At 49.2% G+C, this 25,862-nt stretch overlaps 1 protein-coding gene across 11 annotated transcripts in view; it reads right to left on the bottom strand.

Annotated features, from left to right (window-relative positions):
• The window catches only part of ZMYND8 (zinc finger MYND-type containing 8), a 126,307-nt gene that overhangs the window by 85,986 nt on the left and 14,459 nt on the right, over positions 1-25,862 (bottom strand). For 10 of the 11 annotated variants that reach the window (XM_065892451.1, XM_065892458.1, XM_065892456.1 and 7 more), the window contains exon 3: positions 2,543-2,691. In XM_065892451.1, coding sequence (XP_065748523.1) covers positions 2,543-2,691 — 149 coding nt within the window. Of the gene's footprint in view, positions 1-2,542; positions 2,692-25,862 lie in introns of those variants that run through there. The other variant, XM_065892459.1, reaches the window with a different exon arrangement.

Consider the following 25,862-nt stretch of genomic DNA (forward strand, 5'->3'; position numbering starts at 1 on the left):
GTCCGACGCTGGGGCGAAAGCAGCCACTGGACACTGACCACCTTCTGAGGCTCCTACCAGAAGGGGACAGAGATTTACAAACACACCATTGTGGTCACGAGGCTTAAGTGTTATAGAAGTGGTATGAACACGTGGATGAGGAAGAGAGAGAAGAAAATGTGTGATCTGCCTAAGAGTTCATCAGTTTCGAGAGAGAGAGGTGAGCCAATTCTTTGTTTTTCTTAATGTCTTTTATCTTTTTCTTTTCTTTTTTTTTTAACGTGAGCCAATTCTTAAAAGGACAGGAGGAAGTCACAAAGCACGAGTGCATGTGTGCACACACGCAAAGGAGCCACTCAGAGACTGTCTCTGTCCAAGGGGGACAATACCTGCTTCAAGACTTACGGCAACTGGTATGCGAGGGTTTGCCGTAAATTAAGGTTTGAGGATTATTTATAGCCTTCATGTTTCTTTCTTAGTCTTCAAGCTCGACAGCTATGGGATGGCTCCCGGGTGACAGGGGTGGGTGGTCACCAGCTTCAAGCCAGCCAAGCAGATGTAAGCTTCTTGCTCCTTACTGTGAGGCCTTGGGGAGGTGACTTAACCTCTCTGAGCCTCTGTGTTTTCATCAGTAAAATGGACATAACTGCAGCCCTTCCTCACAGCATCATTATAAACATTAACACACAAAAAAAGGCTTGCAACAGGACGGGCACACCGTAAGTTCTGCTTTTAGTATTATTCTCACCAACACTATTATTATACATGTTTTTTCAAATTGCAATTCCTCCCAGAAGTTTACTTAGCACTCACCAGTTTTTCCTCCTATAACAGGATTCCCAATTCATTAAATCTGGGCTATTCAACGCAGAAGCTACGAACCAGAGGTGGCCACTTAAATCTACTAAAAATTCAGTTCCTCGGGTACATCTGCCACTTTTGCAAATGCCCAGTGGTCACACATGGCTTGTGACTATCCCACTGCACAGTGCAGGCCTAGAACATTTCCACAGCTCTTGTTTAATTATTTCATGGATAGTCTGGGTGACTATTCCTCTTAACGTAGACTCTGGCTTAACTTTTTTTTTTTTTTTTTTTTTTTCATTTACTTATTTTATTTCTGGCTGCGTTGGGTCTTCGTTGCTGTGTGCAGGCTTTCGCTAGTTGTGGCGAGCGGGGGCTGCTCTTCATTGCGGTGCGCGGGCTTCTCATTGCGGTGGTTTCTCTCGCTGTGGAGCACAGGCTCTAGGCGCGTGGGCTTCAGCAGTTGTGGCATGTGGGCTCAGTAGTTGTGGCACATGGGCTCAGTAGTTGTGGCTCATGGGCTCAGTAGTTGTGGCTCACGGGCTCAGTAGTTGTGGCTCACGGGCTTAGTTTCTCCGTGGCTTGTGGGATCTTCCCAGACCAGGGCTCAAACCCGTGTCCCCTGCATTGCTGGCAGGTGGATTCTCAACCACAGCACTACCAGGGAAGCCCTGGCTTAACTTTAATTATTAGTATTTATGTCACTTAGATCAATTCCTCTTCACGACAGCCCTGCCAGTTTGGTAGCACTAAGATCATTATTCCCATTTCAGTAAATGAGGAGACAAGGCACAAAGAGGTTAACTTGCCCACAGCCTCGAGGCCACAGTAGAGCTGGCACTTCCCTATGTAATTCTGAGAGAGAAAATAGATTCACGCACAGAAACGTCCCCCTCTCACAGTCCTGGTCATTTAACCATTGCTAGGTTTCTTCCCGTGAAAGCAACAGTCTTGTTTTATTCAACCTCAAATCCCCAGGGCCCACTTCGGCATCCATCATCTGCACGAATCGATGACTACGTGCCCATGAATCCTCGCTGAAATGGCATCAGACGTGCTGGGCATCCCGTTTCCTCCACCGCTAGGAGACTTGAGCTCATGGTCCACTAAAACACCTCTCATTTTTTTAAGTCAGAAGAGTAGCTAGCCTGCAGCAGAGAATTTTAGAGCTAGAAGGTTCCTGAGACAAGATCCAAGATGGCATCGATTTTTGCATCTAGTTAGCTGGTCCTGGCTGCTGAGGGAGGGCGGAGTCTGCCAGAGACTGTGCACTCTGAAAAGGGTACATAGTGACCAACTACCCAAGTCGCAGTGGGCAGTGGGTAGGAGAGCAGCTGTCTCTCACCACAGACCTAAACCCATTCTTTTACAGATGAGAAAATTGAGACCAGAAGGGAGCACGCCTCAAGCCACACAACCACCTCCAGGCAGAGCTCGGCACTGTCCTACGGGCAACAGCCTAGGAGGGCAACACCCTCAGGCCACAGGGGCAAACAGTCCTAACGTGTGGAAAAAGAAATCCAAGGAAAATCCCCAAATCCTAGAGCACGGTATCCTATCTGGGTCACTGCCCTTGTCCCCCAAAGAGATCTGAAAAACCCACTGGAAATTTCTGCACAGGCCCACTTTGAGCTGCCCTTCTCGTCCTATGCAAATGACAGCCGCAGCAAGGCAGCTTGCTAAATGCCAAGCACACGGCGTGAGAAAAACAACAGCCTTTGTACCCCGGGTGCGGACGCCATTCCCACTGGCCTTTTACCTGTTCTTTATTGTTATTGTTCAGTAAGCCGGGTTTCTTTTTCTTTTTAATGGGGCTTGTTGATGTGTCCTGTGGCGAGTGGCCATTGGAGGAATGCGGAGGGCTGGGGAACTTTCTTTTCTGGGCTGTTCTCTCTGTGGAGCCAGGATCTGAAAGAGACACACAGGACCACATACTTTAAAGCGATCGGGGAGGACTAGGCCCCACGGGAAGGGGGGGGTGTTAGGGACACAACCCATTTTGTCCCCAAACCTAATGCCATTTTAGTGACCTTCCTCCTAGAATATACTCCCCCCCCACCCCCCATCTTCGTTGCCTGTCTCAGAGGTCAGTTGGTCTTTCTTTAGCCGACATAACATTTCTGTAAAAGTTTTAATTCGCTGCCAAAATATAAAAATTAAGAAACATCACATAATATCCTAGATTTGGGGCTTCTATTTTAAAAAAAAAATCAGGGCCTGCAGGGCCTTATGGGACCAGATAGAGCTGAATACCAGCCAGCCACTTTTTAGATGGGAAAATACCCCCCATTTTGTCACAGTCCCCACCCTTCCCTACTGTGTCCCTGTTGACGAGGCCATGACCCAGCTGCCGTGAGCTGTCACACACCCATGTCTGATGGCAAAAGCAGGAAACTACAAGAGACAGACCAAGAAAAGAAGGCCACACACTTCAAGAAAATGAAGGCAAACATACTTTGTGGTGGAAGACAACATTTATTCATGTTTAGCAGGTTAAAAAAAGTATAACTGTGTAAAAAAAAAAATACCCCACCCACCAGAGTCCCCGTGGCCCAGTCACCAGTAGGCAACATGTTTGCGACTCTCCTCCAAAGAGATCAACGCAAACTACATTCTCACCCGATTCTCATCTGAAAAATGCCAACCCCACCCTTGTCAATCCATTCCTTTCTATTTTTATTCTCCCAGCATCTCATTAAAACACATACACTTGGGGCTTCCCTGGTGGCGCAGTGGTTAAGAATCCTCCTGCCAATGCAGGGGACACAGGTTTGAGCCCTGGTCCAGGAAGATCCCACATGCCTCAGAGCAACTAAGCCTGTGTGCCACAGCTACTGAGCCTGCGCTCTAGAGCCCGCAAGCCCAACTACTGAGCCCGCGTGCCACAACTACTGAAGCCCGCGTGCCTAGAGCCCATGCTCCACAAGAGAAGCCACTGCAATGAGAAGCACACACACCGCAACGAAGAGTAGCCCCCGCTCGCCGCAACTAGAGAAAGCCCGTGCGCAGCAACGAAGACCCCATGCAGCCAAATATAAATAAGTAAATAAATTTATAAAAAACAAACAAAAAATATAGATTATTGCATTTAAAAAAAAACCAAACTTCCACCACCATCCAATCTTCACCTGCGAAGATTTTAATCCATTCCATGCCAGATGGCTGTCCTGTTAGCTTAGGGAGGATACAATGGAATGCCCAGGGGCACCTTCTATCCTTGAGGAATGAAAGCTACAGGCACCAGAAGAGGAGAAAGCTATGCCGAGAGCACAGGTGATGAGACGGGACGCGGAGTCCGGAAAGATGACTATCCACAAAGATGGCCTGATGACGTTCCCCATCCAGGGTTACCTCTCAGGCAAGTCCCAGCACACAGGCTGTGCTGTGTGTCACAGCCCTTTGTCTGGACAGGAGCCGCTGGGGCAAGATCAACAGGGCCCAAGATGGCCACATGCAAGGCCTCCTAGTGGTTTACTTTTCACTGGAAGCTGGAGCATCCTCCAGCAGGCTCATAAACACAATGGACCACTTTTGCAAAATCCAAACTACACAAGGGAATTCCCCAGGCTCACCACGCAGACTGCAGGAAAATCCTGAACAAATGTTCAGGTTGCTGCACTGAGACACAGCCCCGAGAGGAAATTAAATGCTAACCACAGGCACCTTGAGGGAGAAGAGACCCCAGAGTCAGGGGACCATCCCACAGACATCAAAACAGCGGCCTGGAGAACCCAAAGGGTTGGCCCAGCAGCACACAACAGCTAGTTAGTGGGAAAAGGCACTAAAAAGATGCAGCCTGGGATTGGCAAGCTTCCCCAGAGAGCACCTCCTCTCATTCCCACAGGGATCCTCACCCCACTTCCCCACCGTACGTAAAAACTCTCACTTTCTCTATAGGGTCTTTGACCCAACCATCTCCTCCTAGAAGCACGTTCTATAGACATGGTCACAGGGCAGCAAAGCACATGCAAGACGATTCAACTGCAGCACTGTGTGTTATACTGAAGACTAGAAAGGACTTACGTGTCCACAAACTGGGAGCTGGCCTGATAACATACTGCGGGATACAGCCATGAAGAAGAATGAGGCACCTCTAGACAAACTGACGTATGACAATCTCCAAGCTTCTGCATCAGGTTAAAAGAGCAACACATGAAAATACCAATGGCATTCTTCACAGAACTAGAACAAATAATTTTAAAATTTGTATGGGAACACAGAAGACCCCGAATAGCCGAAACGATCTTAAGAAAGAACAGCGCTGGAGGAATCATGCTCCCTGACTTCAGATTATACTACAAAGCCACAGTAATCAAAACAGTATGGTATTGGGACTTTGCTGGTGGCACAATGGTTAACAATCCGCCTGCCAATGCAGGGGACACGGGTTCGAGTCCTGGTCTGGGAAGATCCCACATGCCGCGGAGCAACTAAGTCTGTGTACCACAACTACTGAACCTGTGCTCTAGAGCCTACGAGCCACAACTACTGAGCCCACGTGCCTAGAGCCCGTGCTCCGAAACAAAGAGAAGCCACCGCAATGAGAAGCCCACACACCACAATGAAGGGTAGCCCCTGCTCGCCGCAACTAGAGAAAGCCTGCGTGCAGCAGTGAAGACCCAACGCAGGCAGAAATAAATAAATTTATCCAAAAAAAAAAAGCAATGCATGTCTAGCACCATTAACAGACTAACACACACAGCCCAAGAAATATGGGGGTTTTGTCTTTCTCTTTTTTGTCTTTATCTTTCTGTTTTATTTTATCTTCTATTTTTTCCTTTTTTAAATTTTTTTTGAAAAAGATGTTTTATATATATTCATAATTTACATAAGCCTAAAATATTCCTGGTTGAACACAAGAAATACAAGCTCTTAATGGAGACTGGTGGTTGCCTCAGGGGAGGAGAGCTTGCAAAGTGTGGGGGAGAGATTATTTTCCACCATGTGCCCTTATTTATCATGTGCCTGGACTACTTTATCAAAGTAAGGAAAATTAAAAAGGAAATATTTAGCAGGTTCAGCATCACATAAAAAAGCAGCAGGTGCAAACCAAAGCCAGTAATGAGCAAGTGACAGAGACCTGAGTCAGGATAAAAAACGTCGCCAAGTGGGCAAACTTGGGGCTGATCAGCGTGAGCGTGCAGACCCCAGGAAGGAGTTTGGGATTTGTTCTACGTGGATCTAATAAACCCAGATAACTCTGCTCAAGTGTCAGAGGATGGGCGTTTAAGAAAAGCGTTTTGGGGGCTCAAAGGAGATGTGTCCCAGAAGAAATGGCACCCTAGCCAGGCAAAAAGGGAAAGCCATTGGGCCAAGGTTTTGATTTCACATGTATCATTCCGTTTGTGCACAGATTTTGAAAGAGAGGACGTGAGCAACGTCAGGCCAGTGGAAAGCTAGGAACAAGTTCAGGGAAAAAACAAGTAATGCTGACCCTTGAACAACACAGGGGTTTGGGCTTCGACCGCCACACAGTCGAAAATCCACGTACTGCTATCTCTGCCTCAGAAGCAAAAGAACTGATGAAGGACTCACGCAAGGGTGGGAAGCCAAGCAGTCTGGACAGAATCAAGACTCAAACTCTAGTTTTTTGTGATTCCACATACCGTGGTCTGTAATCAAACACAAACTTTCCCCTACACTTAAAGATTGGTCAAATGAAAACACAGGTACTCTATTTACTGAAAAAAATCCACGTTTGTCAGCGGACCAGAGCAGTTCCAACACGTCTTCTTCAAGGGTCAACTGTAGTGTTGTCGATGTTTCTCAACAGAGCACTAATGGATTTTGGCAGGGATGGCTCCTCCTCCTTGTCAGGACAACCTCAGCCCCCTCCCACCCACTGCCATCGATGCTCCCGAACACTGTGACAACCGAAAGTGCCTCACGTACCTCCCAATCCCTCCCAGGAGTGGCACTAGCCTCCTGGAGCACCGCAGAGCTGGAGCATGGAGCACAGTGGAAGAAACCCACTGCCCAGCCCACACCTGGTCGACCCCTGGGGCCAGAAAGCTCTCCAGCTCCTCCCACTGCAGTATACGTCATTCACCTGTGGCTGAGATCTAGGATGATGGTTCCCCAAGTGCTGCCCTCACGCAAGCAGCAGCAGCCATCACCTACGAATCTGCTAGAAATGCACATTCTCAGGCTCCACGCCAGATCTACAGCATCAGAAACTGGAATAGGGCCCAGTGATCAGGGGGTTTAACCAGCCTTCTGGAGGATTAAGGTACACGCTAATTCGAGATGCTCTAGGCTGCATGTTTGGGGGATGGAGTGTGAGTTCTCCAGCCTAGAGACTCCTGCTGATCTCCTCTCCTTCCTCATCGCGCTACCTGTAGGGTTGGTTCAGAACCCAGGAAGCGAAAGCCAAGCAAGGAGCCAAGGAGAAAGAATGAAAACAGCTAAACACATGACCCCAGGCGACTCCCCATACTTCTCAGGGCCTCAGGGACACACCTGTAAAATGGGAGGAGAGATGGAGAAAAGGAACAGACCAGTTCTTACCCGGAGCCCATGGAAATGCTTCAGGGCCCCATGATCCGCATGCCAAGGTTCTGTACGTGGAGGCAGTTTCTTGGGAAGAGGGGCCATAGCCTACTTCACCTTCTCACAGGAGACATCAACTCTAAAGATTAAAAAACTACAGGGCCAGAGGATCGTAAAGTCTATTTTAACTTTGCAATGTTTTAATTCCGTGTGAAAGCAGGGCGGGGGGAATCCCTAGAAATGAATGTACTCGTAAGCCACTGAGCGCTAAGGAGACAGTTTTACCTAAGGCCACCAGGAAACGAAAGGGCAGCAGGGTCTAACACAGTGAGAGGAGGAGTCTGCCCCGAGGCTGCCCATACCTAAGAGGATCCCCAACCCTCTAGTCTGAGCAAGAGAGAAAATCCCCAATTCCATTCCTGGTTCCAAACACACTGACTCCCTTCAGAGTTAATGAGCATTCAGGGGCTGTATCCAAGGGGTAGAAATTTAACAGATTCCACACAACAGACACATCTGTCAACAGCAGAGGCTTTCACTGAAGCCTCTTAGGGAGAAAAATTGAGAAATGCTGGCTGGATTCAGTGTCCCTCCCAGATATGAGACAGCGGGCCAGCATTCTAACTTGAAAACCTACCCACTCCAATGGAGGCTAGGCCTCTGCTGGTGATAGAATGGTGGGTGGGAACCTTGCTGCAGTCACGGTAACAAAGCTGCCTTGAGGACCTTTTCTAGAAAGCTGAGTCAAAGGTTTTGTGCGGGGTGTTTTCCTCCCCTCTTTAATGATTTAATTCTGACAGGGACATATTTCTAAATGCATTTCATGTGTAATCGTGAATGACGACACACAGCCACTGGACAGTGAATCACCAGGGAAACGGTTCACCCTTCATCTGAAAGACCTTCCTGGCAAGTAGCAGGACCTGGGATTCTTACAGGGCTGGCCCACCCCCTCCATCCCAAAATAAGTCTGGTTCTGAAGGAGTTAACGTGGGCGAGGCAGTAGAGCGGTCTAGAAGAAAAGGCCAGAGCAGTGACTCAGGGAAACAGCTTGGCATGGAGCAGGAAGCAGCAGAATTTTCCCCTCCTGTGCCAATTCACTGAAATCTTAATAATAGGGCGAGGTCTACTGAGTATTTAGGAACCAAGCGTGTGACGACATCCTCCCTGAACCTGTGTCTTGTGATAGGCCAGAAATAATCCCGCTCAGGCCTTCCTAGATGTCCCTTGACCTAAGGGACGCCTTCCTTCAAGATAACCCAGCCTCTTAGCTCTCCTGAGCCGCGGGTAATTAACAGCTAAGATGTTCTTGAATAGCACACAATGCACCAGACCCTGTTCAAAATGCCTTTCACGCCCTTCCCTCTAAGTCACCCACCCGAGATCACACAAGTAGCCGGGCTGGGATTTGAACCCAGGCAGTGCGGCTCCGAAGGCCCAATGGGTGGCCTCACCCCAGGGAGACGTTTGTCTCAGCTCTGCAGCCCAAAGACTTCCTAATTCAGGGGCTCAAAATGTTTTAAGAGTACACTCTCATTTTGCTTTTTTCCTTTCCAGCTGCAGACGGTGGGCTGTGGGGATTGGAGAGCTCCAGGAACCGGGAGAAAAGTGGAAAATCATGGTGTGTCACTTCCTGATGACGCAAGTCGTTCTCCCAAAGGCGCTTCCCAGGAAGCAGATTCACCTCCCGACCTTCACTGGTGGCACCACAGGCTGGTCTACACCACAAAACAGGCTGGGGGGCTGCACGGCCATCTCCCCTCCTCCAACACTTCTTCCCAGTGTCCATCCATCCAGGCCAGTCACACCCCACCCCCACTCACATCCGGCGCCTGAGTCACAGCACTCGCCCTTCTCCAGAGTCTAGGAAATGACACACCAGTTACAGGGAATTGTCTCCCCCGGAGAGAGAATAGGACCCAGCTGAAGGCCGGGCGCTTCCCCTGGACTCCAGGGCCTGGAGGACCGGCCCTGTGGTGTGTTTTTGTGGGTGTTAAATTTCCTTGATGAGCTCAATGGCAACATGGACAGGGGCTGAATGAAAGACTCTCGGTCAACAGGCCCGAACCAGCAGCCAAGGCCACAGAAGTAGGGTGACCAACCATTGGTTGGCTGAAGATGGACAGTCAAGTGGTCACCCTACAGTGAAGTCAGGCCGGGTGGCAGAGGATACAGAGTGGTCAGGACCTAGTCCTGCCGCCACCCTGCAAGCTCCTCAACCTCTCCATGCCTCTGCTCTTCCTTCCGTCACATGGAGATGGTGGTACCCCGTGGAGTTATCCACAGATTAAACGAGTTAATTCACGTGATGCTCTTAGTGTAATACCTGGCAGAGAGGAAGCACTCAATAAACAGCAGCTGTTTTTTTTTTTTTAAAGCCACACACATTCCTCTTCCTCCTCTTTCCCCTCTGCCTCCTCCACCACCATCCCTCTCCAGAAGCAGAGCTGAGTTCTCCGAGGAGCATGTTAAATCAATGCCACAGCTTCAGTTACGGAAACGCCAGCCTATATAAAGTGGAGCCGGGAATCAGCCCAGGGCACGATTTCTCCACGTCCACAGGACCGTGCAAAGTCCAGGTTTCCTCCTGTAACGGCCAAGGCAGGCGCAGGGGCAGAGGCCTGTGCAGGCTCAGCCACGAGGACACGCGGGGTAACTGCCAGGCCTCGCCACGGCCTCCCCCAAATGTGACCACACGCTGCTCTCCAGGAGCAGCAGAGCCTAGCGCAGTGCATCATTTGACACAGAGCGGGTACCTTAACAGACCTCCCTCCCCAGGAATCTTAGGGCCCTCTCCAGCCAGTAATTACACCCTAATGAAACAAAAGCCCGGAATGTCCTCCAGGCCCGGGACCAGAAAAGGAGGGGAATCGGGAGCAAAGCATGGGGACAGGGAGGGCACATCATTTTTCTTGCCACAGACAATGTCCAAGCCACAAGGAACACGTAAGCGACAGAAACTCTCAGGCGAATAGTTTGCTGACTTGGAGCATCTCCTGGACCCACAGACCCTGGAAGACGGGGCCTCAGCCTGGGCCTCCCCGGGGAAAGGCTGCACTGGCCTAAGCTGGGCTCCTAAAAGGTCTCCCGCATGTGACTGTGAACTTCCAGATCAGGAAAAGAAGGGCTGGAATGGAGACGAGGCAGTGGGAGGAAGAGGGTCACTCTCAACTTGGGGGAAATGTCACTGTACCAGGAAGCCGGGTACCGCAGAGGCCAAGCAAGCGAGGGGCAGGTAACCCTGGGATGGGGTGCTTACCTGCCATCGAGAAAGCTCTGCTGTTCTGAGGGCCTAGCCTCTCTTTTAAAGAGAACTGAGGCTCCCACACGGCACACATTCCTGCTTCCGGATCCTCAGCAGCCTCTCCCAGGGGGAGGAGGAAGCAGCACTGCCGACAGGCTAAGAGTCACCACTTACCAGGCTGACCAGCGCGGCCAGGACAGCCTCACCTCCCTGCAATCAGGCAGCCCGAGGCCCGGCGACGTGCCTTTGCGTCCCTGGGCTTTCGGCTCTAATTTACCACCCTCGGCAGACGGCAGCTCGGCTGAGCTGAAAATCTTCAGCGCGAGCACCGAAGAGCCATTTATTTCGCTGATGTGGATAAACACAACAAGCTGCAGTGGTTCTACCCGCTGGAGCGCACACATCAGAAGGCGGGTGCAGGCAGGGGGATGAAGTTGGGATGGCTTTTGCATTTTGAAGGTGTTTTGAAATAATTGTTTCCAATTATCTTTAGTTCTGATGTGCCTCTCCCAGAAATGAGAAAACCATCTTCCCACTGTACACACACAAACTCAACCGTCTTCCCACTGTACACACACAAACTCAATCTCCCTCTCCCCTCCCCTCCCCCTTCTTCTCCCCCTCCCCCTCCCCATCCCTCTCCTCTCTCCTCCCTCCCTCCCTCTCTCTCTCCGCCTTCCTCCACTTTTCTCTCTCTCTCTCCCTCTCTCTCTCTCTCCCTCCCTCCCTCCCAATAATGCAGAAGTGGTGATTAATGGGCACATTCATATGTAAAAGATAAACTTCCAAACCCTCCAGGCAAGACAGAAATTGCTTGCAACGAGGGAGAAGAGGCTGATTTACAAATGAATTCACTGTTTAGGCCTCAACATCTAAAGGCAATTGCCACCACGTAGCCCTTTCTCCCCGCACCTCCCTCAGCTGGGATGAAGCCCTCTGGAAAAAACGACGACATCTCAACAGGAATTTCCTGGTTCCAGAATGCCAAGCTCTTTCGGTCTTCACAGAGAGGGGGAGGCCGGGCCTAACTCCCTACAAGAAAAACTGCTGCACCCCACCCACACGTTCAGCAGGTCCAGGCCCAGAAGGCTTGCATCCGACATTGTGTACATATTTGAGGCCCTGAAAACTCTGCCAAATCACCACAAAGAAAATGTGGAGAAACCAGTTGCCTTTGGCCTTTACAGTAGCTGGCGGAGGAGCAAGCTCGCAGGAGGCCCTGGTTCTAGTGGCTGAAGCCCATGCGCATTATTATCTAGGCTGCAGGGCCTCAGCTCAGGTTCTGGAAAGTTCAGGTGCTGGTGGGTGGCTTTCAAATTGCAATGGGGAGTTACAGCATCAGAGGGACAGTTCAAAAACAAAAAGACTGCCAGCAGCAGCTGAAGCAGCAAAGCGGGCTGGAGAAGAAAGGGGGATGAAGAGGCTGCAAGGAAGGGGGCAGATGGAGGAAGAGGTGCTGCCGCTCATAACCAGGCAATGTTCCCCACACGCCCTGGGCGGGGGCCTCTCTAAGAGTCACCTTAACGAAGACTAAGAAAATTCTCTAGGAAGACACCAGGGAAGAAGGGAGCGGCCCTCTAGTCGCCTCATGGCCTTTTTTTGAGGAAGTAAAGATGTTTAGGCCCAGAATGTCACCCAAATTACCCTGGTCAAAAGGATGCTTAACGTCACCTGGATACGGAGGTCCCCAGGCTTAAGAGTGCACGGAAGGATGGATCAGCACAGCCCTTGCAACACACCTTAGATGGAAGCCAAAGATGAGAAGTAACTTCAATGTCATCCATAGGGGACTGACATGCAGCCATAAAATGAAACAGAGAAGGAATCACTTCTTTATGTAGTGGCCTGGGGCAAAACTCAAGCGTAAAAAGGCCAGAAATAGAACCTGGGTGAGAGCTGCGTGGGTTCTGGGTTTGAAAAGGCCTGGAGGAACACCCAGGAAATCAGCCAACACTGAACTCCTCTTTGAATCCTTTCTGATCCCTGTCACGTATTTAACTATTTAAGGTATGTTTAAATGACTATGGGGAGAAATGGATGACAACAACAAGATTTATGGGACTCTCACTACATGCCAGGGACCACGTCTGCATCCCCAGCCCCCAGCAAGCAGGAATTCAGCACATCCTCCCACCCCGCCCCCGCATTAATCAGGTGCTTTTAAGAGGCTCAGGTGTCTAGAACGGTGAAAAACAGTGGTTCTCAAGCCGGTCCCCCCACCAGGGGACACTTGGCAATGTCTGGAGACACTTCCGGTTGTCACCCCTAGGCAAAGAGAGAGGGGTTGCTACTGGCATCTACCGGGCAGAGTCCAGGGATGCTGCTAAACACCCCCACGGTGCACGGGAGAGCCCCCCCACCCCGGAGAATGATCAGGCCCAGGAAATGTCAACGGCACCCGATGTCGAGAAACTCTGGTGGTAAAGAAACTTCCAGCGAGCTGCCATGCAGGTCTACCCTTCTGTCAATACACCACCCACAGAGACGTCTGCAACCATTAAGAGGAAAATAGTGCCTTATGTTTCACCTGGCGGCCCTGACTTCAGATTTCAAAGAGAAGAAAACAATGGGACCAGTCAGTCAACAAATAGTCACTGAACAACTCCTAGACATCTGGGCTCCCGGGGAAGGGCCCTTGCCCGCCGTGGGAGGGCAGCCAAGAACAAATAATAGTAATAACAGCTACCTTTTGTTGACCACTTATCTCCTGTGAGACACCGTTCCCGATGCAAATGTCAATTGACTTGCTCCTCACCACAGTTCGAGGAGGAGGTTAGGACCGCAGACTCCTCATTTTACTGATGAGGAAACTGAGGCCCAGAGAGAAACAAGCCCATAAGGAAGTGGCTGGTAAATACAGGATGAATACAGAATTTGTTCAATCTAGAAATACTGAATAAGAAACTGATTACAGATGGACAAAAAGCTGAGCAGGACAAATTCCGGGAATTTGTGAATACACATTAGGGAGAGGGGGAGCCAGGAAAATCTCTCTCCTCTTTCCTTCTCAAACCGGGCTCATGTGATTCACAGCTAACGTTTATTAAGAAGCTCCTTTACGAATCCTCCCCAAATGTCCCACGACGTAAGGATGGGGTTTTGTTCCTGTTTTGGCCTCATCACGTGGCATGCAGAACTTCCCCGACCAGGGATCGAACCCGTGCCCCCTGCAGTGGAAGCGTGGAGTCTTAACCACTGGACCACCAGGGAAGTCCAAGGATGGTGTTTCTGTACCGATTTCATAGGTGAGGCTCAGAGAGGCAAAATCTTCTGTGGCCTTGAGGCATGCAGGTCAAAGCAGCATGCTGGGGGCTCCATCACAGCTGGGTCCCACTCCAAAGCCCTCCAAACCAGTCAAGTGACTTCCCTGAGTTCCGGGATGCCACCTTGTAATTCTCCATCACTAAGGGCATGTTTGGTGCCGGCCACTGTCAACACAATGCGGTCGTTCAGGGTGTGGGCTCTGGAGCCAAGCCACCAGCTCTGAATCCAAGCCCTGTCACCTGCCTGCTGTGTGTTCTTCGGCAGGTTACTTAGCCTCTCTGTGCCTCAGTCAATTCAGCTGTAACTCTTAGAGCTGTAACTGACTCTTCTTTAAAGGGCTGTTAAGAATAAAGGAGGCAATGCACTCACAGTGAACAGCTCATCAAAGCACCACCAGTTATTACTGGTAGGTAATTCTCCTTTAGGGGAAGGAGGCACCAGGGCAGAGAAAAGACATTAACCCAGAAATCTCAAACCAGTTTCCCCAAATCATTATGCATCTTCACCCCGATTTGCGCCCGATCAGCCCTTCTCAACCGGCTTCTGAAAGGGGTTCACTGATGGGAAATACAAACTTTCACAGTAAGTCCTCCCAGGCTGGCACAAGTTCAACCCAAGCCAGCCTCAAAATCCCCTCAGGGCTTAGGATTTCCTCCCAGATCAAAGCAGAAGCACCAGGTGGTGGCCCACAGACCCAGCCCTACCCTTGCTGATTGACCTTCCACCCCCGGAAGCCTCCTAATGCCCTCTCCTCCCTACTCAAATGAGGCTCAGGAAGCCTGGGAGAGAGGAGGCCTCAGAGCCCCCATAATCTGCAACGTGCGTGAAGAATGCTGAACCCGGCAGGGTCAGGACGGAGGCATGGAAGTGCCTACGTGGTATCTGGCACATACCAAGCGCTCTGCAGAGAGCTGTTCCTCCCCTGCCCATCCTCACTTCTGCCTGTTCCCGTTCAGTCCACCCTTTACAGTTGCCACCTTGATCCAAGCCCTGGGACTATTCACTTGCCCTTGCTAGCAGCCTTCGTCAAACCTAAATAAAATAAGTAGTCCCCTACTTAAAACCTGCGAGGACTTCCCTGGTGGTTCAGTGGCTAAGACTCTGTGCTCCCAATGCAGGGGGCCCAGGTTCGATCCCCGCTCAGGGAACTAGATCCCACATGCTGCAACTAAAGATCCCGCATGCTACAACGAAGATCCTGCGTGCCACAACTAAGACCCAGTGCAGCTAACTAAATAAATAATTAATTAATTTTAAAAACCCGCCAAGGGGCTTACTGTAGACACCCAGCATCTTATCAGTATCTACCACGCCTCCAGGGATCTGGCCCCGCCCACCTTTTCTCCTCCTTTCACTCAACCCTAACCACAAACAGCCTCTAACGAGCCAAGTTCATTTGTCCTTGCTGACTCTTCCATCTATAACATGCTGTATGCCCAACTTTCCCATAGTTGACAACTTCAACTTTTGGCTTAAATGTCACTTCCCCAGAGAAGCCTTCCATGGCCACCCCAAGTCTCCAGCCCTCTTACGGTATCATCTTAAAGTAGGTTTCTTTCCCCCTTCATTGTGGTCATCTCCAGCTGAAAATGGTTGCGACTTACTTTCTTTTTTGCTGGTTCATTTGTTCATTGTGTCTCCTCCAGCATGTGACCTTGATCTCAGTTTTTCTGACTTTCTTTGCTGTAGCCCAATGCCTGACACAGTCTGGCTCAGAGGCAGCCCCCAAACAGACCTCTGATCAGCTAAATGAGAGTGTGATCACTGGAAAATCCAGTTTTTCCTCCCAGGTCTAAGAATTTGTCCCAGCAAACCAAGACGGGCAAACCAAGACAGCCGTAGGGTCGTGACGTGGACAGGGAAGATTACACAAAAGGGAGCCTGGCCGTTCCAGGGTCAGCAAGAAACTAGAGGAGGAAACTACCTTTTCAACAGGTACTCAGCCATCCTCGTTTCTGGCCTAAAGAGCCCACTTCCCCCAAAGTAGGCGATTAAGTTAGGATTTATATCCTGAATGTGATGGGGCCTTGCAGCTAAACGCAATTACTGAGAAACCGAAGGGGGAAAACTCAGGGGAGGGTTTTCTCAGGCCACTCATTTCCTAACTCTCTTCCCCAGTCTTCTTGGGGAGAGCTATTGTTGCATAATGATTTAGCGTTAGAAGCGAGGAATGACTTTCTCCAGGGAAAACACTCTCCCCACTGGGAGACCCCCTACTGTGATGACCATTTAACCAAATCTTTTAGTCCAGATTCTTTGCCTTTTTCTTTTTTTTTTTAAGTTTTGGGTTTTTTTTTTTTTAATTCTTTAGCAACATAACTTTATTTATTTATTTATTATTTGGTTGCGCTGGGTCTTAGCTGCAGCAGGCAGGCTCCTCAGTTGTGGCATGCAAACTCTTAGTTGCAGCATGCATGTGGGATCTCGTTCCCTGACCAGGAATCGAAACCCAGGCCTCCTGCATTGGGAGCGCAGAGTCTTACCCACTGCGCCACCGGGGAAATCCACATCTTTGCCCTTTTTCTTATCAGACCCTTTTAAGGCTGGGGTTCTCTTTTCCACACCTCCCTTAATGCTTGCCTGGATTGTCCAGTGCAGCCGCGGCAGGAATAAAGCAAGAGGCCCATCACGCAGGTACTTATCCATGTGAAGCCAGCAATATGGGTTCAGCCTCAAAATGGGAAAGTAAAAAATGGCTTTTCAAGTTCATCTTCCCCCCGTCCCACTCAAAAGGCGAGCGTGGAGAGAAATTAAATCTGCTCTTTCCTGTCTCCACCCTTGTTCCCTCAGGCTTCTCAGAGGGAAGCATCTCACCAGGCTTGAGAGTCTAGAACTGAAAGATATCTGTCAAGCAACTCTCAGCAACTACTAGTATATCTGGTCCCAACCCAAGAAATAGCAGCCTGGTTTGAAAGACGGTCCCCACATTCCTGTATGGTGTTGCGGAGTTACTAGAGGCTGGTTAAGGAGGTGAAAGACAAAACCAGGTCAGCCTTATTAGGAAGAGGGCCCGGGTAACAGCCAATGAGATGAACCAGTGATCTAGAAGGGAAGCAAGTGTCCGGAAATCATCTAGGGAAACTGACAGCAATGGCCTGGGCCGGAGGTGGCCCACTGAAGGACCCCAGACTGAATCCAGTCCACCCACAGCTGGGTAATTCTTTTAAAATTTAAGTTAGGGCTTCCCTGGTGGCGCAGTGGTTAAGAATCCGCCTGCCAATGCAGGGGACACGGGTTCGATCCTTGGTCCGGGAGGATCCCACATGCCACGGAGCAACTGGGCCCGTGCGCCACAACTACTGAGCCTGCACTCTAGAGCCCATGAGCCACAACTGCTGAGCCCATGAGCCACAACTACTGAGCCCACATGCCACAACTACTGAAGCCTGTGCACCTAGAGCCCGTGCTCCGCAGCAAGAGAGGCCACTGCAATGAGAAGCCTGCGCACCACAACGAAGAGTAGCCCCTGCTCGCCGCAACCAGAGAAAGCCCGCGCGCAGCAACGAAGACCCAACACAGCTAAAAATAAAAATAAATAAATTTATTTAAAAATAATAATAGGGCTTCCCTGGTGGTGCAGTGGTTGAGAGTCCGCCTGCCAATGCAGGGGACATGGGTTCGTGCCCCGGTTCGGGAAGATCCCAAATGCCGCGGAGCGGCTAGGCCTGTGAGCCAGGGCCACTGAGCCTGCGCATCCGGAGCCTGTGCTCTGCAACGGGAAAGGCCACAACAGCGAGAGGCCCGCGTACCGCAAAAATAATAATAATTATTAATTAATTAATTAATTAAATTTAAGTTAGTTGTTAATATTTTAAAATTAGGAGAAACTGCATCTGGAAATCCAGATTACTAGCTTCTCTTAAACAAAAAACAAACAAACAAACAAAAAAAAATCAAGATCCAGGCACACAAGGTCCCCATTTCCACATAGTACATCCTCCAGGCTGTTTCCCCTACCCTTAGGGTGGAACATGAAATTCCCCATTTGCCAAGGTTTCCATCATTCTTAACTGTCAAGATAATTAAACCTTGAAAATCCCTTCAAGGCAGAGTAAAGCATAGAAGGGCACGAGGGTAAACAGAGGGATAACAGATAAAGGATACTTTGCTAGAATGGCCAAGATCTAGACAGTTCAAGCCCAACATGGTATATACATTTGTTTATATTTTTCTAAGAGAGAGGCGAAAAGTATATCAAACTGTTAACATAGGTTACCTGACAGAGAATTTTTAGCCTTTTTTTGTATACTTTGTTTAGTTTGTTGCCAGGAGATGCACTGATTTTATCATTTGAAAGGAAAATCCAATAAACCATTTTCTTCCCTTAATTAGTTTCTATTTCTTGGGAGAGAGTCTTTATTCAAAAAGCATTTACTGAGCAGCTACTTACAAATCACTTGCCTCACGTTAAAAAGGTCAGAGAGACCTGGTCCCCTTACCAGTTTAGGCGAGGAGACACACAGGGAAATGAATTCGACAGCAGAACGTTTTGAAGGCTGGGGAGAGGGCTGCCCAGCACATTCTGGGTTATTTTCCCCCAGCCAATGTGCCAAGATGTCAAAGGGCCCGGCAGAAAGGAGGTTCAGTGTGGCCTGGATAAGAAATGCCAACTTGGGAAGATGGGAAGATAGCTGTGTTCTCTCTTTACATAACTTTTCAAAGAGCAGGCCCAGGAGAATCTAATCAAGTGAAACTTAAGACACCAATACAGTAATTCTTTGAGCATGTTCTATGCTGTGCCAATCCGTGGCTAGGTGTTTCCACCTACTGCATCCAGCATGACATATTAATATATGAAAGCTGTAGTGCAGTACTGTCCAAAAGAACTTTCTATAATGATGGCAGCATTCTGTATCTGTGCTGTGTAATATCTGTGCAGCCTCTGGGCACTTGAGAAGTGGCTAGTGCGACTGAGGAAGACTTTTTTTTTTTAATTACTGTAAATTAAAAGAGCCACACACTGCTAGTGGCTACCTTATCAGACAAGCACAGCTATAGAAGCTCAAAATATAACAGACAAGGGAGGACACCTAGCAGGCAAGCAGCACCCTTCAGAATCCTCCACCCACCCCTACTGGAGGGATCTTCAAGGCGTAATGATTTGCTGTCTAGAAATGTGTACGTGGACTTGCCACCTTTAGCCTAGCTTGGAAATACTCAGACCTCTAGGATGCATGAGAATGTCTGAGCAGAGCTGATTACTGTCCTTTCCTGGGCAATTTAAGGGACTTTCCGGGTGATTACTGTTTTGTTTTGTTTGGCAATGCCACGCAGCTTGCAGGATCTTAGTTCCCCAACCAGGGATTGAACCCCGAGCCCTCGGCAGTGAAAGCACAGAGTCCTAACCACTGGACCACCAGGGAATTCCCCCGGGGCGATTTCAACTTTGGAAGCTAAAGAACTCCACTGTAGGAGGTATAAATGAAGGCTCTGAAAGAGGGGAGCCTGGATCCCCAAGGATGTGGAGAAGCCAGGGGGAAGGCAGGTCCTCAGGGAGAGAAGCCTAGAAGGATCTACAAAGGTGTGACCCGCCGAGGAGCAGGAAGGAACCTGGCACATCACAGGACCAACATTCGGGCCCGGCAGGCTGAACAGGAGGGCAGCTTCTGCCAGAAAGGACAGATGGAGCAGGGGCTTGAATCTCTGCTCAGGACTGGGGTCGTCTTCAGAAGCCACTGGCAACGCAAAGCAGGCGAGCAAAACAATCACACTTGTGTTTGGGAAAAGGGCCCATCACAAATGGTCTTAGGGACGTCCCCGGTGGTCCAGTGGCTGCGACTCCACGCTCCCAATGCAGGGGGCCCAGGTTCCAGCCCTGGTCAGGGAACTGGATCCTGCATGCCAAAACTAAAGATCCCACATGCCGCAACTAAGACCCGGCGCAGCCAAATAATTCATTTTTTTTTTAAAGTGGTCTTAATACCAGGGGAAGGAAAGAAATCAGAGGGAAGGGGGCCATTTCAAAGAGTACTGTGTCCCTGGGTGGGTGGGGGGGGTGGGGAGACAGACAAGCCAACAATCGTTTCAGAGAACAGACATTTGAGCTTGGGTAATTACTTCCACGCACCAATGATGCTGGAAACAGAGCCATCCGCTCTGGGTGAAAGGCTACTTTTACATCCTTCTCCAGGAGAAAAGTTCTGTCCGGACTTCCCTGGTGGCACAGTGGTTAGGGGACACGGGTTCGATCCCTGGTCCAGGAAGATCCCACATGCCACAGAGCAACTAAGCCCACGCACCACAACTACTGAGCCTGCGCTCTAGAGCTCGCGAGCCACAACTACTGAGCCCGTCTGCCACAACTACTGAAGCCCGCGCGCCTAGGGCCCATGCTCCGCAACAAGAGAAGCCACCACAATGAGAAGCCCACGTACCACAACAAAGAGTAGCCCCCACTCGCCGCAAGTACAGAAAGCCCGCGCGCAGCAACAGACACAGCACAGCCAAAAATAAAATTAATTTTTTTAAAAAGTTCTGTCCATCTGGTAGATAAAGTCAAATCATTCACTCGTTCATTCAAAAGACGTATTTATTGTGCACCAACTAGAAGAGGCACAGTGGTAGTAAAAGAGGTACAGGGGAAAATGAGATGTGCAAAAACAAAAGGCAGGACCCACCCTCATTTGTAGCCTTCGCATCCAGGGGGGTAGGAGGTTAGGACAGAAAGGAGAGAGGAGGATCTTCCTTTTTAGGACCTGGAAGATCAGTGTGGCTGGAGTGGAGAGAAAGGGGGCCCTGGAGGCAGGAGGCTGGAAAGGCGGGCAAGGCCCGCACATGAGAATTCTAGGACTTTGAGCTTCATCCTAAAACCAAAAGCAAGCCCCTAAGAGTTTAAAGTAGGAGGTAGTAGCCGGAAGAGAGATTCCTTTTAGAAAGATCAGGAGGTGGGGTGGAGAGAGATGAGAGACCAATTAAAAGACTACTGCAGGGGCTTCCCTGGTGGCACAGTGGTTAAGAATCCACCTGCTAATGCCGGGGACACGGGTTCAAGCCCTGGTCCGGGAAGATCCCACATGCCGCAGAGCAACTAAGCCTGTGCGCCAACAACGACTGAGCCTGGGCACTAGAGTCCGCAAGCCACAACTACTGGAGCCCATGCGCCTAGAGCCTGTACGGCACAACAAGAGAAGTCACCTCAATGAGAAGCCCGCGCACCACAACGAAGAGTGGCCCCCGCTCGCCGCAACTAGAGAAAGCCCGCGCGCAGCAACAAAGACCCAACGCAGCCAAAAATAAAAATAAATTAAATAAATAAATTTACTTTTAAAAAAAGACTACTGCAGTTTACTGGTGATGACCTGAAGAAGAGTGATGTTTACGATATATTATTTTAAGTAAACGACACAAAAAGGCAAAGGACAGAAGAATCCAGGATCAGTCGCACATCCCTGGCCTAGCCAACTGGCAGAGTCCTGGCTTATTGATCATAGTGGAGAAGCAGGTGCTCTGTCGGGGTGGGTAGGGAGCAGGAGGGAAGGCGGACAGTGAAATCAGTTTTGGACACGTTGAGTCTGAGACGCCCATGAACAACAGGCAGGGCAGTCAGGTGGGCAGCTGGCCTTCTGCATCATGACTCAGAGAAATCCAGGCTGGAATTAAAATATTTGTGAGTCATAAAGCCACAGCTGTGGGCAAGATCACCCAGGAAAAGAACGTGCTGGGCAAGGTGAGTACTTTCAGCAACTCCCACATTTAATGGAGAAGAGAAGGAGCCAGGGAAATCAAAGGAAAAACACTGGAAGCGACAGTTTCCAGGAGAAAAATGATCAGCAAGAAAAATAATCCAATGCCTCTGTGAGATCAAGACACGGGAGTACTGACACCATCCACTGGAGTCTACAGGAAGCCCAGTGATAACTGTTAACATGGAGGGTCTGGGTGGAGCTGGCAGGACAAAGCAGGAGGTGAGGAAACCAAGATGTGAGTACAGACACTCCTCTTAAGAAGTTTGGCTTTGAAGGGGCCAGAAATAGCAGAACTGCTAATAGGAAAGACGCAAGGTCAAGAGAGGAAATGTGGAAGAGACCTGAGTATGTTCACAGCAGTCTGTACAGGGGACTTCCCGGGCGGTCCAGTGGTTAAGACTGCGCTTCCACTGCAGGGGGCCACGGGTTCGATCCCTGGTTGGGGAGCTAAGATCCCACATGCTGCACAGCACGGCCAAAAAACTATTAGAAAATAAAATAAACAAATAAAAATAAACACAAATGTCTGTACATTCCTCCAAAGGTTAAACATAGAGCTAACCCCCATGACTCCACAACCACACTCCTAGGTCTACACCCAAGAGAAATGAACATACATCCACACAAAAACTCATTCACGAACATTCACAGCACTGTTCTCCATAACAGCCAAGAAGAGGAAACAACTCAAATGTCCATCAACAGATGAATGGATAAAACAAAGTATGACAATGGAATAACCCGATGGAACATTATTCATCCATAAAAAGGAATCAAGTGATGTGTGCTACAACGTGGATGAGCCTTAAAAACATTATTCTACGTGAAAGAAGTGAGACACAGAAGTTCACGTACTGAATGATCCCATTTACGTGAAATGTTCAAGATAAGCAAATCCAGAGAGGGAGAGAGTAGACTAGTGGTTGTCAGGGTGAAGGGGCAATGAATGGGGAGTGATTGTTAAATGTTCTAAAATTGACCGTGGTGATCACTGCACGATTCTGTGAACGGATTAAAAACCATGTTACTGGGAATTCCACGGCGATCCAGTGGTTCGGACTCCACGCTCCCACACAAGGGCACAGGTTCTATCCCTAAGATCCTGCAGGCCGCACGGCATGGCCAAAAAAATAAACGAATAAAATTTTAAAAATAAAAACCATGTTATTGTTGGGACTTCCCTGGTGGCATAGTGGTTAAAACTCCGTGCTCCCAATGCAGGAGGCACGGGTTCGATCCCTGGTCAGGGAACTAGATCCCACATGTCACAACTAAGACTTCCCATGCCACAACTAAGGAGCCCACGTGCGGCAACTAAGACCTGGCGGAACCAAATAAATGAATAAACAAATAATATTTTTTTAAAACACATAAAGATGATCAACATTTTTAAAAAAACAAACATGTTACTGTTCACTTTGAAATGCTGGATCTCTGGGCTCCAGGAAAACTGGAAACAGGTGGAGGGAATGTGGAGGGGGAGGGACGGGAGCTCGGGGAGGGCCTGGAATATGTAATACTGCGCACACCTCCACTGTGAGATGTGGCCTTGCCAAACTCTCTCCCCTCAAGCCAACAGTAAAGGGGCCCCCATCAGTGGAGCAAAATGAAATAACTACTCTTGGAAACTTTCAGGCAAAAAAAAAAAAAAAGTGCCAGGATCTCTAAAAGGCCTCAGACCTAGAAAGTTAACCGTAGAGGCATTTGGAGGAGGAAAAAGAAGAGGCGGTTCTTTTGAAACTATGGTTGAAAACGGTCCATTGTAGATCACAGTCTTCCGGAGTAACAGTAGTCACATAAACATGTAACGTGGGGTCACGCTTCAAAACTGGGGCAAACGCAAGTTTTCCACAAGTAAACCACAAAGATAAATTGCAGGGATGTGCCGACAGGATTCCGTGAACAGACGCACGGATGCTAGGCTGGCGAAGAGAAAGTAGCTTTCTCATTTGGAAAGCCGTATCCAACATCCTCAGAGTTCCGCGATATTTTAGACCTTGTTGGGAGAGGAACAATCTGGTAGTTATCTAACTCGCAAATCAATTCCTTCCATTGCACAGTACATGGATGGCACTTGTTGGGCTGGAGATGTAGAAGAGCCAAAACAGAGTTAAAAATACTGATGCTCATTTTTGAAAAGAAAAATTCTCAGCACTTCCGTATCGCGCTGTGATTTAAGAGTGTTTACGGTTTTATTTTCTTCAACAGTTTGCTTGGGGGGGGGGAAAAATGATAGAAGGTCTCTATCTCATAGCCGTCCTCATAAACAATCCCTTGGTGAAACAGTCTTAATTTACATACAACAGTGAGAACGAGGATCCCGTACTAATTGAGGTCTGGGGCTGGTTAGCAAATTGCTGTAATTGTATATCCTCCAGCATCCTGTCTCGGAAAACATATCCATACACAGGCAAATCTCAGCAAGAATGATACTGTTCAAGATTTTAATATCCTGGGCTTCCGCTGCATCTGTGCATGGTTTCCAAGTGGCTCGTTCCCTTGTGCGGGTGACATTACACAGACATTTTTAAAAATGGTTTCAGCTCTGGCAGCCTGGCATCCATACACCACAATCATTACTGCAAAATGCACACACAGCAGGATCAAGATGCAAGCAGCCCAAACAGGGGAGCCTTTGTACAGAGATGTGAGCTCCCAGCGTCCATCATTTTTCGACTTTAAGTCCCTGGCCTTGGAGGAGATTGTTCTGACCTCCTGCATCGTGTGGCCAAAATCCTGCAATGAACAGTGCTGTGTCCAATCTCACGCAGAGAAAGCAAACCCACAACCCTCCACCACTTGTGGCCCAGAGATGTGTTTTGTTGGGTTCATGCACGGTCTTTCAGAAACTGGGCTATACGGATCACGTTGCTGAACCAGGCGTTTTTACAGGGGCAAAAAAATAACTCCCAGGTGGTGACCCCCCAGTGAGCCATATTCCTGCTCCAGCTCGTCGGCCATCAAATGGAGGCACCCTCCCCCTTTAGGACAGATACTCTCCAACTCACCAAAGGCCCCAACATCCCTGGATGCCAGCTACACTCACTGGTCCACCTGCGGGCCCCTGCAGACATCTCACCTAGGATCTTTGGGGTAGAGCTCATGACCAAGTACAAAGGTTTAAAATCAGAAATAAAACCTGACCCCAGTTCTCCACTTTGCCACTTCATTAATCTCTCTCAGCCTCAGTTTCCGGAACTATACAATGGGAATAAAAACCCCTGTAACACAGCGTTATTATGAGAATCGAAGTAATTTGCATATAATACCTGGCACCTAGTAAGTACTCAGAAAACATCAGCGAGGCCAACACACTTGGCACCTAGACGGTATTTCCGCGTTTTGCTTGAGCATCTTTAAGCAGATCATTACCCCCAGACACAAATGTCAACCTGACATCTTGAAAGCGTGAGAGCTTTGTCTCCCGAGAGCTAAAAAGCTCCGGTAAATGTCAAGGCTGGCGTTATGGCAATGCCTGGCTTGGGAATTACTCAGTTAATAAGTGAGTATGTGTCAGGTGTAAGAGGGTGTACCAATTGAAGTTTAGTTAGAGAACCTGAAAGGTCGCACAAACTAGGTGTAGGAACAGAATTAAAGAACTCTGCGCCCATTATTGTCAGAGTTCCTAAGTTTCTCAAGTATAGGACAGTTCGGGGGCTCTTCTCCACCCACAAGCAGGGAATGATGCTGCCAGTTTCCCAAGAAGCCTGCTGGTCACCTCATCCTCTTTTGAGGATTACCTCTTTCCCAGCAGGGGCAACGTTGTGGGGGTCCAGATGTCTAGATACCGGCCCTTCCCCAGCCAAAGGGCAGAAACATGACACTAGGTAAGGGACTCTCCCTAGGGACTTTGCCCTATTGACCCCGAGGAGGCTGCATACTAGCTCCGCTCCCCAGAGCAGCCCTGGGCCTCCACCCATTCCCTCAACCCCATGAGCCAACCGACCACCTTCCCGTCCATCCCCTTCCTGCTCCAATTAACCAGAGCCGGATTCCATTGCTCACAACCAAAGAACCCTGATCAGATGGTACCAGGTGGGAGCTGAAGCACTGAATGTCCCAAAGCATAAGAAAAGCAGGCTAGAGAAACAAGTTTGTGTTCACAGAGCCCTCACCATCACAACGCGGATTTTGAATAATTAGGACTGAAAGAGAAATAAGCCTTCACTCCAGCTTTTGCTCACTGGTCACATTTGGACCAGGCTGACCTCAGCTCTGAGAACCCACCCTGTATCATACCTCCAGGCCTTTCTTTGCGGATGCGATTTCCTCACCTAACCGGAGTGTTTCTATCAGAAAGGTTCTCAGGACACAGAAGCAGCCAGTCACCTGGCCATACGGTGACCCTGGAGGATAGGAACTCAACTCCACACAAAGAAAGACATCCAACACAATCC

Source organism: Phocoena phocoena, chromosome 15 (genome assembly GCF_963924675.1).
Source record: "Phocoena phocoena chromosome 15, mPhoPho1.1, whole genome shotgun sequence".
Lineage (NCBI taxonomy): Eukaryota > Metazoa > Chordata > Mammalia > Artiodactyla > Phocoenidae > Phocoena > Phocoena phocoena.